This window comes from Penicilliopsis zonata, assembly GCF_001890105.1.
Source record: "Penicilliopsis zonata CBS 506.65 unplaced genomic scaffold ASPZOscaffold_2, whole genome shotgun sequence".
NCBI lineage: Eukaryota > Fungi > Ascomycota > Eurotiomycetes > Eurotiales > Aspergillaceae > Penicilliopsis > Penicilliopsis zonata.
The window spans coordinates 1,014,105-1,026,434 of NW_019208912.1; the positions used below are offsets into that span (position 1 = coordinate 1,014,105).

At 51.4% G+C, this 12,330-nt stretch overlaps 5 protein-coding genes across 5 annotated transcripts; 2 read left to right on the top strand and 3 right to left on the bottom strand.

Annotated features, from left to right (window-relative positions):
• The first annotated feature begins 483 nt into the window (after positions 1-483).
• Positions 484-1,433, top strand: ASPZODRAFT_128495 (hypothetical protein). Its single transcript, XM_022722040.1, has one exon. The coding sequence runs from the start codon at positions 639-641 to the stop codon at positions 1,275-1,277; it is 639 nt and encodes a 212-aa protein (XP_022584429.1). The 5' UTR covers positions 484-638; the 3' UTR covers positions 1,278-1,433.
• A 2,201-nt stretch (positions 1,434-3,634) lies between these two features.
• On the bottom strand, positions 3,635-6,213 carry ASPZODRAFT_1068715 (hypothetical protein). The gene is made up of 3 exons (XM_022720937.1): positions 5,891-6,213; positions 4,118-5,812; positions 3,635-4,077 (listed from the first exon to the last, which is right to left on the bottom strand). The coding sequence occupies exons 1-3, from the start codon at positions 6,082-6,084 to the stop codon at positions 4,074-4,076; spliced, it is 1,893 nt and encodes a 630-aa protein (XP_022584430.1). The 5' UTR covers positions 6,085-6,213; the 3' UTR covers positions 3,635-4,073.
• Positions 6,214-6,701: 488 nt separating this feature from the next.
• Positions 6,702-7,994, top strand: ASPZODRAFT_22631 (hypothetical protein). Its single transcript, XM_022727898.1, has 2 exons — positions 6,702-6,752; positions 6,821-7,994. The coding sequence occupies exons 1-2, from the start codon at positions 6,747-6,749 to the stop codon at positions 7,721-7,723; spliced, it is 909 nt and encodes a 302-aa protein (XP_022584431.1). The 5' UTR covers positions 6,702-6,746; the 3' UTR covers positions 7,724-7,994.
• Positions 7,995-8,075: 81 nt separating this feature from the next.
• Positions 8,076-9,419, bottom strand: ASPZODRAFT_22632 (hypothetical protein; the record flags this gene model as incomplete). The annotated part of the gene is made up of 5 exons (XM_022727899.1): positions 8,076-8,625; positions 8,677-8,780; positions 8,851-8,907; positions 8,968-9,183; positions 9,245-9,419. The coding sequence occupies 5 exons, from the start codon at positions 9,417-9,419 to the stop codon at positions 8,182-8,184; spliced, it is 996 nt and encodes a 331-aa protein (XP_022584432.1). The 3' UTR covers positions 8,076-8,181.
• Positions 9,420-9,536: 117 nt separating this feature from the next.
• On the bottom strand, positions 9,537-12,173 carry ASPZODRAFT_128500 (hypothetical protein). The gene has a single exon (XM_022722041.1). The coding sequence runs from the start codon at positions 12,056-12,058 to the stop codon at positions 9,755-9,757; it is 2,304 nt and encodes a 767-aa protein (XP_022584433.1). The 5' UTR covers positions 12,059-12,173; the 3' UTR covers positions 9,537-9,754.
• Positions 12,174-12,330: the final 157 nt, after the last annotated feature.

Here is a 12,330-nt window from a genome sequence, read left to right on the forward strand (position 1 = left end):
CTTCGGTGCCCGACAATTCCTGCGCTTTCAGCTAGCGACTAGAGGTGCTGTCTGTCTAGGGAGGTAACTAGTTAGTAGCCATGTATGGTGGGTGCCTCAGCGCGCTGTGTATACCTTTTGCCGCAGTCTCTCCAGGCCGGACCGGTGGTCTGCGCAATATTTTCTTAGAAAAGTGACATCCACATTACTGTAAGTGTACTACTACAGAGTACTGTGTACAGTGTACACAACATATAGAGCGAACTGTGGCGCCGATACGCCGATCGCCACGATCTGTGGCGCATCGCTTTCCACAGCGACGGGCAGTTCTTCGAATCGCCAATCGTTCGACCAGCCAGCCTATCAAGGCTCTTTCGGCGACTCCAGTTGTGCATAATTAGTAGTTTCCCTCTTGACACAACCCTTTTTATCAGCAGAGCCTGTCGCTAGAAAATAGTGCTGTGGCTGTGCTGGGAAAACGTCACTCACCCCATTCCAGCGCCAAGACCGGTGGACTTCAAGGTAACAGCATTACTTTGGATGCACCTGAGTTCAATTCCCTGCTTAGCTGTCGTGGAACTTGCGACAGAGGGAGCCCAGCTGGTATCTCAGACTGATCTATTTGCGGTATATTTGCTGCGGCAACTTACGTCGCGGCCATGTCGATGAAAGCAGGACCCTCGTTCCGGCCGCCACAGTCGTCTCCACAGCTTGTCGACGAAGCTGAGGAAGAGGAGGATTACGTTCTTGCAGGCAGTAGCAATGAACCACCGCCATATTCCAGCCCGGTAGTCTCTCCAGGTGGCCCCTCAGCTGCGTCGTCGTCGTCACGGCGGCCACTGGCTGCGTCGACGATCCCCACGCCGTGGCTTCCTGATTTGGACTTTTCCAGATATTCCATTGCAGACGCAACAGTATCCAAGGATGGGACGACGATTGTCACCACATCCCCTGTCCTCAGCCACGATTCGAAAGCCCTCCTCCGATTCATCCAGGATCAAGCGTCGCTACCCCCACTGCCCTACATTCGGATCGTAGGCACCCCGCCGCCAGGGCAGTCGAGACCAGACTTTGATATCAAGCTGAACATGCTGCGCTATTTTCTCCCCAGACAACAAACTAATTCCAGTACAACGAACAGTACCAGCAACTGGAACTATGTCAGGCTCGTGGGCGAAAACGAGCTGGCCTTTCGAGGGAAAAGCACGCAGACCACCACACCAACCGTAAAGAGTCTGGAGCAATGGGCCTGGAAGTTTTGCAATGAAAAGTCATCTGTCAAGACGTCAGTATTTTGAAAACGAAAGAAAAGAAGAAAAAAAAAGGATTCTCATTGATACCCGTGTGATTTCTGACTCTCTGATCAGCTTCGTTCTTGACCGACAAGTGACTAATTGGGACACGAACAACATCGAAGGCCAAATCCGCAGCCTGATCGCAGCCACGGGCTACACACGACATGTTTCGGTAACATTCCCCGTGCATTATTCCAAGATCGTGATTCAGCCGCCCCGTACCGGCGGCGAGGGCTTCTTCACCACCCTCTTCGGCGGTCTGATGGATAAGAAACGGTACGAGGTCGTTCGCGCTGTCTGGCCGTACGCTTCCCTCCCGCCGGGCATGGAAGCCAAAGAGGCCGGGCGTGTCTGTGCTGTACAGGCGGAGGAGGCCTGGTGGAGAGACTGGAGGGAGGTCCTTCGACTAGCCATCCTGGGGAAACGGTGTGGATGGGTCTCGATCGATGATCTGCTGTATTATAAGATGCTTCCTGTTGAGCCGGAGTTGCCGAAATACCCTTGGGATTCCTAAATGCTCAATCGAACATCGTGAGGGATCGGGCTATGATTTAATGAAACATGAAACGTTAATGATACGCTACCTTATCTCCTTAAAGAGCACTTGATATAGGATATGTTGTTGTTTTTTTCTTTCTAATTTCTTATTAAACAGAGCAAAACATGGTCAACCCGCTGTAATTTGCTTGAACAGCTAGTAATACTCGAAGTGGAATCTGGGAAATCGAAACCGAATATCATAGAGCTCATTACATAGGCAAAACCGGGCACAAAACTAGAAACCAAAGGCATAAATCCACGTGAAGAAAAGGGAAAAAAAAAAACGAAAACGCAATGCGGTTGGGAAATGGATCAGAGAAACCTTCGTGACGGGGTTGCATGCAGACAATGATTGACGAGGTGTCAGCACCACCCCCCGAGTCGCAGAACCAGAGTATGAGCCGGGGTGCTTTAGAAAAGAGTGTCCTCATATTCTCACATGCACTCACTCTTCAGTCCAATGCAGAAATGCCATTAGCCAGTCCGGTACATCTCAATCGCCACTGAAACACAAGTGGAACAGACAGCGGATGGGTTGTCGATATCGTTTCGCAAATATTCCACTATCGCTAGCTAATATCATCGTCGATAACTTATATGGACAAAGACATCGTCGGCTGTAGACATCTGGGGCAGTAGCGGGGGGGCTTCTATTGACACACTGCTCAATTTGAAATGGGCTATCAGAGATCAGTAGGAAGGCTCTGCTTCCAAAGAAAACCGAGGGCTCTGGCTTTTTTTTTATATTTTTTCTCGGGCATTGTGGTCTTGCCATCAGCACGTAAGGACGTGACGAATGCCCAATGAGACAATCGAAGGAGAGGAGAGAGCATTCATACATCAACCCGTGGGGTGAAATGCCTCAAGACTCTGTGGACTGCAACTTTGCCAAGGCTAATGAAATCAATCTTTTGGGAGACTGTTCCAGGAGTGCATCCAAGGCAGGGGAAGGTAACGGGCCTGGGAAAAGGTGTTCTCAGTCATAATTCCCACCCACCTGGCTTGCGAAAGCCGTTGAGACACTACGTGCGTCATCATCATCTTGAACATGCCCTGGTATGCCTCGAGTCACGCGAATGCTCGCAGAGCTTCCACCAAAGATGCTACCGTTATCATTCAACCCAGTTTTAAAAGTCTCCCGACCACCAGACTCGACATAGCGCTTCAGTCTATCAGACTGACTGAGACTGGGCTGCTTGGTCATATCGTGGATGCTCAACCCAGCCAAACTCACGCCTCCTTGGTCGACGCTCTTGCCATCAATGATGCTGCTCGTGATATCCGATTCTGTGGCAGCGACGGATTCACCAGCTACACTTGGGGCTCCCTTTGCTCGGTTTCCATTAGCACGCCGGGCGCCGCCAGGAAGTGTCGGCCATGAATCTGTGAAGTTCTGGAACATCGGTGGGTATCCAGAGGGAATACCAACCCCACCAAGAGCGGAGGAGTGCACGGAGGAAACATCATCTGGGATATAGCCAACAACAGATCCCGAGTCGTGGTATTCATTCCGATGGCCGTTTCTGCCATTTGTCATGCTAGCTGCAACTCCTGAGGCATTGTTGAAGGACATCTGGAAGCGTTGGGGGCCTCTGTATGCCTGTTTGGGACGGCTGAATTGGATAAGCGACTCCTGCAAGTTAGACAAGGGTCCCTCGACGAGGCAGTGACGCTCTTTGAAATGTTGCAAGAGACCGTTCCACAGAGGATGCTTGGACAGGACCTTTGGGTTACCAAGGATGACCAGACCGTACTTGGCTCGAGTGAGCGCGACGTTCAGACGACGCGGGTCGCTTAGGAAGCCAATTCCTTGGTGGTCGTTGGATCGAACACAGGACAAGATGATAAAGTCCTTTTCTCTTCCCTGGAAGGCATCGACCGAAGCAACCTCGATCTCCTTGTAATGCTCCTTCTTGAAAGTTCCGCTGGCCTGCATCGAACTAACGACATAGCTACGCTGACCTTCGTAAGGGGTGATGATACCAATATCCTGTGGCTGAACGCCCGCCTTGAAGAAACGCGTAACAATCTTTTCCACGTTGGCTGCTTCGGTACGATTGAGATAAGACGTTCCAGAAGCCGAAATCTCCTCGTTGCCAAGATTGGACCAGAACATCATGGGGTTGTCACCGACAGGCCAAGGAAAATCGACATCACGGCGAAGACGCTGCGCCATAGACACGCCGTTCTGCAGAGATCCTTCGTAGAACATGTTCGATGGAAACTCCGAGAGGCAAGGATGCATACGGTACTGGACATTCAGGCGGATGGGAGAGCAGCCCAAGATGACGAGACGTTCAAAGAGAGACTGGTTGAGGCCTGCCTTGGCCGCTTTCTTGTTCATGATGACAGGACCAAGTTGCTGGTGATCACCTACTAGAACGGCTTGTTTGCAACCCAATACCAAGGGAATCATACATTCAGGCTCGGCTGACTGGGTTGACTCGTCGATCAGAACAGTCCTGAACTTGAACTTGGCAAGACGAGGGTCACCTGCACCAACACAGGTGCAACAGATGACGTCCGCATTCGTCAGAATTTCTCGCTCGGCAGCACGGGTCAACTGCTTCAAGCGTTTCTCATCCTGACTAGACAATTCGCCCAACTCTCCCTTCAATTGATTGAGCTTCAAGAGTTCGACATTGCTGTCATTCATGCGAACCTGCTCATGTAGAGAGAGAAAGCCAACGGGAGACTCCACATCCTCACGAGATTTGGCGGTGACACGCACGGTCTTGAGGCCAGTCCTGTGGATACGTTCGCAAAGTTGGTCAACTGCGACGTTGGACGGAGCACAAACGAGAACTTGGCCACCATTAATCTTCGCCAGGTGGTAGATAATGGTAGCAGAAGTGACCGTCTTTCCTGTACCCGGGGGCCCCTGGATTAGACTTAAGGGCCTTTGAAGAACGCTTTTGACTGCATTTATCTGGCTACCATTGAGTTCAGGAAGGCCGGGCACGCTGAACTTCTTAGGCATTTGGGTCTTCATCGGCGCCGCAGCAACTTCGTGACCGAGAAGGCGGTGGAAAATATAACCAGATACACTCATCTCATCGACGGCGAACGTCTTCATGGCAAGTTGCATACGGTCAAATGAAGTGGACTTCCAGACATAGTCGGCAGTGAAGTTATGTGTGCATTCGGTCGGAACCGATTTGTGGTCACCCTTCGAGCGTAATTCGATGGTGACTTCGTCGGACTGATTGTTTGGGATCTTGATGACATATCCTACTCCTTCCCATTTCGGACGCAATTCGCCGGTATATTTAAGACGCATCTCATCTCCAACAGCAAGCTTGACGTCTCCGAGCTCGAGCTTTGGAAGTATGAAGCTTGCCAGGTGCTTGTTGTTGAGACCAAGGTCCCATCGCACGATGAGCCCGTCCTGCGATTGAGACTCTTTGAGCTTGCGATCGTAGTCAGCCTCGATCTTGACCAAAGGACCGAAGATATTCTGGTATTGAAAAGCGTCATCATATCGTAGCAAGACAGCAGCCGGTTCGTCATCCACCGCTGTGGCCTTTTCCAAATCGCTAACGGTTGCCTGCGAGTTTTCTTTCCACATTTCTTCGAGTTTGGCGATGAGTTGGGGACTCAAGTGGCGTGCGCGGAGCTGTTCTTGGTCAGAAGGCGATGCAACGAGCCATGGTAAGAAAGAACGATCTTCGATCAGCGGCTGCCAACGAGAGGTGTCCCAATTCATATCCTTCGAAGACGGCATAGCCGCACAAGGCTGTCGGCAAAGGAGGACAACAACCGTATCTGACTTGGCTGGAATGAATCCTAGAAGGAAGACATTCTTTGTACCGCAGTTGTAGCATTCGAGAATAGTGTCGCCTAGTGACGAGCCAGGGTGGAGTTGAACTTCCTTATGCCGAGCCCGGACAAGATGGTTGACGATGTGCGACGAAGAAGTATTGCCACGAGCACTGCAGAACCATTTGCTACAAGCCAGACATTTGACAACGCTGCTTGGGTTATGGATACCGCAATATCTATATTATAAATACCGTCAGTACAGCTCCTGGTGGCTTTTTCTCTTAGCAACGATATGAACATGGGAATGAACTCACGCGCAAGCATGCGGAGGCAGCTCCCTCTCCTCTTCAACTTTACCCTGTCCCTTCATGGCGCCATCAGCAGGAGCGCTTGTAGTGCTTTCGGCATCGTCGTCTTCAAGGATATCAGAAGCATCATCTTCATCGTCATGCCTTCTCGGGCGTCCAGCCATGCTGAGCACGCTGTCTTCGGTCTCGAGTGCAGACATATCGTGACCAGCGTCCAGCAAGGTATCAATATCTGGAATCGAGCAACTTTCAAATGAGCAGTTGATCTATTAGGGGCAAGGGGAAAAGCGATCCTGAGCTTCTGTAGCCGTATTTCTGAATCCCGTCCACAAAGGAAGGCGAGTGGGTATAAAAGACGTGGAAGATCAACAGGTCAGCGTTTTTCTTTTGAAAAAAGAATATGAAAGGCTATCCAGGACAATCCAGCCGTCCTGTCTCCTCTCTTTGAACCCGAAGATATGTTGTCTGTAGGACGCAAGAGTCCAAGGCGACGAACGTGTTGCGGCGGGGGCGGTCCGAAGGCAGGAGATTCTAAATCTCGTCTAGAAGCGAAGGGTTCGCGATGCGAGCACACTGGAATAGACCGCGCACTAAAAAGAGAGCGTATTGAAAGTCCAGCAAGGGTCCCCGTCACCAACGACACCTCCAGGCGAGCAATGGAAGGATCCTAGCTGTTGCAAGGCTCCGTGTGAGAGATCGCACGCTGCAATCAACCGATCCAGGCCCGTTTTGCCTCCAAATCCCACAATCCGGCGGGCGGTATGTGCCATTACCGTAGTTTCCGCCGCAAAAAAAAAAGTTGTCCGCAGTTAAGATACAACAAAGCAGCTACAGAGGAGAACCAGTGAATACATTACACAAGATGCTTGTGAGCCCAGCCCCATCAGTTTAAAACAAAGCTCTATGTTCCGCTTTGAAAAGCTAACTGTCTAACAGCGCCGTCAAGCCCGCGAGCGCCGAGATTACCTCTATCGCAAGGCTTTGCTCCTCCGCGATGCCTCCATTGCGGAAAAGAGGGCACAGCTGAAAGCCTCGCTGGCCTCGGGGAAACCGCTAGATCCATCTATCGCAAACGACAAGAATCTTCGGGAAGACTTTAAATACGATGAATCGTTGCAAGACGGGGGCAAGGACGGCAAGGACAGCAAGGACGCAGACCTCGTGAACATTGACGACGAATATGCCCTGACGTCCGGACTCATGGACCCTCGCCCATTAGTTACAACCTCACGGTCGCCTTCCGCCCGGCTGAGTGCGTTTGCGAAGGAGATTCGCTTGCTGCTACCTACATCTATCCGCCTGAACCGCGGCAACCTGGTTCTACCGGACCTGGTCTCTAGTGCGAACGCCGCTTCCTTGACGGATATGATCCTGTTGCACGAACATCGCGGAACACCGACTGCCATGACCATCTCGCATCTTCCACACGGGCCGACGGCCAGCTTTTCTCTGCACAATGTCGTTCTCCGCGCTGACATTCCCAACGCGGCCCGGGGGACTGTGTCGGAGAGCTACCCGCATCTGGTTTTCGAAGGGTTCAAGACCAAACTTGGCGCACGGGTGGTGCAGATCCTGAAGCACATCTTCCCGCCACGCGAGGGCGGTAAGGTCGGCAACCGAGTCGTCACCTTCGTAAACAAAGAGGACAGTATCGAGGTGCGACACCACGTGTTCGTCAAAACGGGGTACCGGGACGTGGAATTAGCAGAGGTTGGTCCACGGATGACGATGAGATTGTTTGAAATCAGAGGCGGCTCCCTCGATAAAAACTCGACTGGCGATGTCGAGTGGGCTCTCACTCAGTACACGCGAACCAGCAAAAAGAAGGACTACCTGTAATGGTTACGGCCACCTTTGGTCTGTATACTTACCTGCACATCATGAAAAAAAGTTGGTCTGGCGCATACGGTGTTGAAGGGCCTGATACAATATTCGGTTTGGCGATCTTGTTTGAACTATTGTTTATGCACATACCCAGGAAATGCATGACTCTCTGAGTATTATTACCCGTATCTCTGGTTCTTCTATGGTATTCAACTCAATGTAAAGGAACTTCTGGTTGTAAGATTAAGTTCCTCCTCCTAGAGACCAGTCATATATTCAGAGTAATATAAATGATAAAAGATAGACCCAAGAAGAAAAGGTAATCCAATATCTTGAACCAGTTCGCATGTAAGCTGTAACGGTGACCTGGAAGATCAAACGAAAATATAGCAATGGCACGATAGATAAATCTGCTGGCTGAAAATTCAACAGCCTCATGAGGAGGTGTAGCCTCACCCGGTCTAAACGTCCCCTTAATGTCCTCGGTCAACTATGTCGTCGTCGGCGTCGGCGTCGTCGTCGAGAACATCTCCAAGCCCCGAGGCTTGAGAGTCGTCTGGTCTGGTTTCATCCTGCTGCTCCATATCTGGCTCTAGACAAGAAGCATTGCCTTGACCCCCCACGCACGTCTGTCTCAGGAAGCTCGCCAGGAGTCCCATCCGTGGCTCGTACTCATACCAGCCCTCATGGGCCGGCAGGATGTTACCCTCCTCATCGGTCTTGCGGGGTGGATATTTTCCATCAAACCTTTTATCCCATGTCTTGCCTGTCTTTAAGGTGAAGAACTTCGTGAAGACCGTCAGGGTGAAATCAAGACTGCTCCCTGGGGGAGCTAGGAGTTCTGCAGACGACTTGCCGACGCGACTGTATCTTGCATACGCGGCATAGACATGTGGTTCGGTATTGGATTCGAAGATCTGAAGCAGATGAATACAAGGTCTGTTAAAGGTAAACGGCTCTCTTCTTACCTGCATCTGGAACTTCTCTCGGCTCTTCGCTTTGATCGTCGGCCGTACTACAGTCGCAGAGAAGGCCAAACCCGTCTGCTGATCGGCGTATAGATGATAGTTTCCTATTTCAAGAGAAGAAGAGTAATAAGCAAGAGCATCTCAATTGAATTGCTTCAAGCTGGTCAATCATACGTGCTTCTGTCCTTGCTTTCACTCCCAGACACTCCTCAACGAAACTTTCTAGGTCATCTGTAGAAATCATTGAGTACATAAAAAGGGAATCCCGTGTTGATATAGGGGGATCTTTACCAGCGTTCGCCATAGCGCCTTGTCTCTTCATCGCTGCTCTCTTCGCCTTCTTAGCCTTGGCCACCTTCCCGGCTCTCTTTTTCTTCTCTGTCATCTTCAAGATTTTCTCAAGCAGATACGGTCCTTCACGCTTGGGCCTGCGAGACTTGGACAAGAGTGAGTCCTCTAGCCATTCGTATGAGACAATCTTGACTTTGTGCTGCTTTGCCTGCTGCACTGTAGAAACGTCAGCGACAGCGTCTGAACAATATATATATATGAGGAAAAAGGGACTAACCGGCTTCCACGTTCCGTTTAAAAGCCTCCTTAGTTGCGATGAGATGTGTAGTCCCTTCGCTGATATCTCTCGAGTAGAATCCCCCGTTTGCCCGAATCCACTGGGGGATCTTGTCCCCATTGTCTCCGAAGCTGCCCACAGAAGATGCAGTGATCTGGGAGAATGGTTTTCCCATCTCGAATGCGTCTGACAGGGCGGACAGTCCCCAGGATGATTATATATCGTGCGTCACCGGTGTCAGTAGTAGAGAGAGAGAAGAGTTCAAAAGAGGGCCATGGTTGAGAATGGGAAGCGTTTTATATGATCTCATTAGTAGGCTAGTATCAAATGCCTCAGTTGAGCCTCTCACTGTTGAACAAAACAGTATATGGGAAGTAAGAGGCATGTGAGAGATCCAGAGCTACGGGTGTAGACTGGAGTAAGAATTGAATGAGAAAATTCATCATCATTAACTTTATATAAAGTAGAATAAAACCGAACTCGTCAAGTCTTCAAAGTCTGCATGTTTAACTACTGCTGAATGCTTTTAGCCGCCTGCACAAATGCTTTTATCTTTTCGAGGTCCTGAGAGCCGTTGGTCTCAACTCCCGAGCTGACGTCTACGCCAACAACCTTGTGTCCGAGATCGCCCAACGCCTTGATTTTGGCAGTGACATTCTCGGGGTTAAGGCCGCCGGCAAAAATCACTCTCAGACCGTCGTCACCACTAAGAGTCTTTTGAACCTTGGCCTCGTCAAGCTGCTCACCAGAGCCACCGGCTCCAGAGTCCAGCAGAGGGAGGGTGTGGTAGGCGCGGCGCGCGATGCCAATTTCTCCCAAGGCGAACTTGCGGATGACCGGGACGGGGATCAGGCGCGCCCATTCCAGGGGCTCGGAGCCGTGAAGCTGCACGACATCCAGACCCAGTTTCTGCTGCTGAGCCAAAACGTAAGACAAGGGTTGGTCTTGGAAGACGCCCACCAGCAGGGCACGGGTAGGGTGTCGTAAAGTCTTGGCGGAATGGTCGAAGTAATCCACGGAAGTTCCAACATTCGAAGCCACACTAGCTTGAGTCGCGGGACGAGGTGTGGATTTGACTGTCTGGGAGATTCGTAAAGCGACATCGTCAGGAACAAGACGCTTGCGTCCGTGGACGAGAATGATACCGATTAAGTCCGCACCAGCCTCAATGGCGGCCTGGGCGGCGTCCTCGGACCTGGTCCCGCAGACCTTGACGAGAGGCGAGTTCCTGATTCCAACAGAGATTTGTTCAGTAGAGCCACCAAGGAGTTCGGCGACAAATGCGGAAGTGTCGGGGGCGCGCATGAGAGCTTCACCCACAAGAATGGCTTTCACACCATCCTTCTTGTAGGCCTCCACATCACTGGGACCGGAGATACCGCTAAGAGCACAAACGATGGTCGTCTCGGGAACCAGATCCATAAGGCGGCTGGTGGTACCAAGGTCGACCTCGAAACTGGTCAAGTCTCTGTTGTTGACTCCAATCACTTCGGCGCCAAGATCCACAGCAATCTTCATCTCCTCGGCGGTATTGACTTCCACGAGCGGCTCCATTCCCAGACTGCGAGAATAGTGGTAGAGGCGGCTCAGTAGTTCAACGCTAAGCATCTTGACGATGAGGAGGACTGTGTCGGCACCAGCCAGTCGTGCCTCCAAGATCTGATATTCTTCAAAGATAAATTCCTTGCGCAAAACGGCGGGGCGATTCGTGAGACCTTCCAAGCTCTGGCGGACAGCGCGCAAGTCTTCGATGCTGCCCTTGAACCATTCGGGCTCGGTGAGAACTGAAATCACGCTGGCTCCGGCCTTGGCATATTTCCGGGCTTGAGCAGGAGCGCAGGCAGAAGAAGCGATCATCCCCTTCGATGGAGACGCGCGCTTGATTTCTGCCATGAGCGACAGCGGATAGGCCGACTGGCGAAGACGAGCGGCGAATGGAACCTGGGGAGGCGCGATCCCGAGATCATAGGCAGCCTGAAGATCTTCTGGTCTCTGGGATGGAATTGTTTTTTGGAGAGAAACGGCAGCTTTACGGTGATCGTAGATTTTATCCAAAATTGAAGTCTTCTTGTCAGTCTTCCCGACAACTGAGCCATTAGCGGCGACGACAGTCTTCTGACCAGCGAGCTTGTTGTTCTCTTCCCAGGTGCCAAACCGAAGGTTCAAGAAATTTCTAAACATCGCGCGGCCGTACTCGGTGAGAATGCTCTCTGGGTGAAACTGGACACCCTCCACGGCAAACTTCTTGTGTCTAACCCCCATGATCACACCCTTGCTGTTGTTGCCATTTTGGAGTTCTGCCCAAGACGAAATCTCGATCGAGTCAGGAATAGTCGAGTGCGTGCCAGCCAGTGAATGATAGCGGGTAATCGTAAAATTTGCGGGCAGGCCGGCATAGACTCCTTTACCGTCATGCTTCAAGACAGATGTCTTGCCGTGCAAGATTTCGCCCGTCACGTCAACCTTGCCGCCAAAACACGATATGATGCACTGCTGGCCCATGCAGACCCCAAAGATCGGAATCTTGCCGCTGAAGTGCTCGATGGCAGCGCGACTGACCCCAGCATCAGTGTCCGGATGGCCAGGTCCTGGACTGATCACTAGCTGGGTAGGCTTTTTGGCGGCTAGTTCCTCGACGGTAATTTCATCGTTGCGGTAGACAGTGACGGTGGCGCCTTCCAGCACAAGGTACTGGTAGACGTTCCAAGTAAAAGAGTCGTAGTTATCGATCAGAATCACGTTTGAGGCACTGTCGAGTTTCGCGGCCTTAGTCGGATGGTGGGGGGAGTGGTCGACGAGATCAGAGCCCACCATTGTGTCTGGCTAACAGCTGTCGTCGTATTGTACGGAAAGAAGAAATCCGAAGAGGCAAAACAGAAAGAAAAGAAAGACAGGGTTTGAATAACCCCAGGCCCTGCTGATGGAGATCAACTACCTTGAATCGACTCTGCGTCACTTCACTTGAGTCAGATCTGGATCCCACTATACTAACCTCTTTCGGAAAGCTTGCCTTTTTACTTATGTTTCCGCCTCAGGCATCAAGGCATCCAGGCAGCCCAAAATTTCGACACACACCGCCCGGGGCT

Excerpts from the sequence above, each read along its gene's own strand:
- ASPZODRAFT_128495 (XM_022722040.1), top strand. The coding sequence starts at position 639 with ATGTCGATGAAAGCAGGACCCTCGTTCCGGCCGCCACAGTCGTCTCCA.
- ASPZODRAFT_1068715 (XM_022720937.1), bottom strand. The coding sequence starts at position 6,084 with ATGTCTGCACTCGAGACCGAAGACAGCGTGCTCAGCATGGCTGGACGC. Across the intron at positions 5,813-5,890 it reads CTGCCTCCGCATGCTTGCGC|ATATTGCGGTATCCATAACC; the intron begins GTGAGTTCATTC and ends TTTATAATATAG.
- ASPZODRAFT_128500 (XM_022722041.1), bottom strand. The coding sequence starts at position 12,058 with ATGGTGGGCTCTGATCTCGTCGACCACTCCCCCCACCATCCGACTAAG.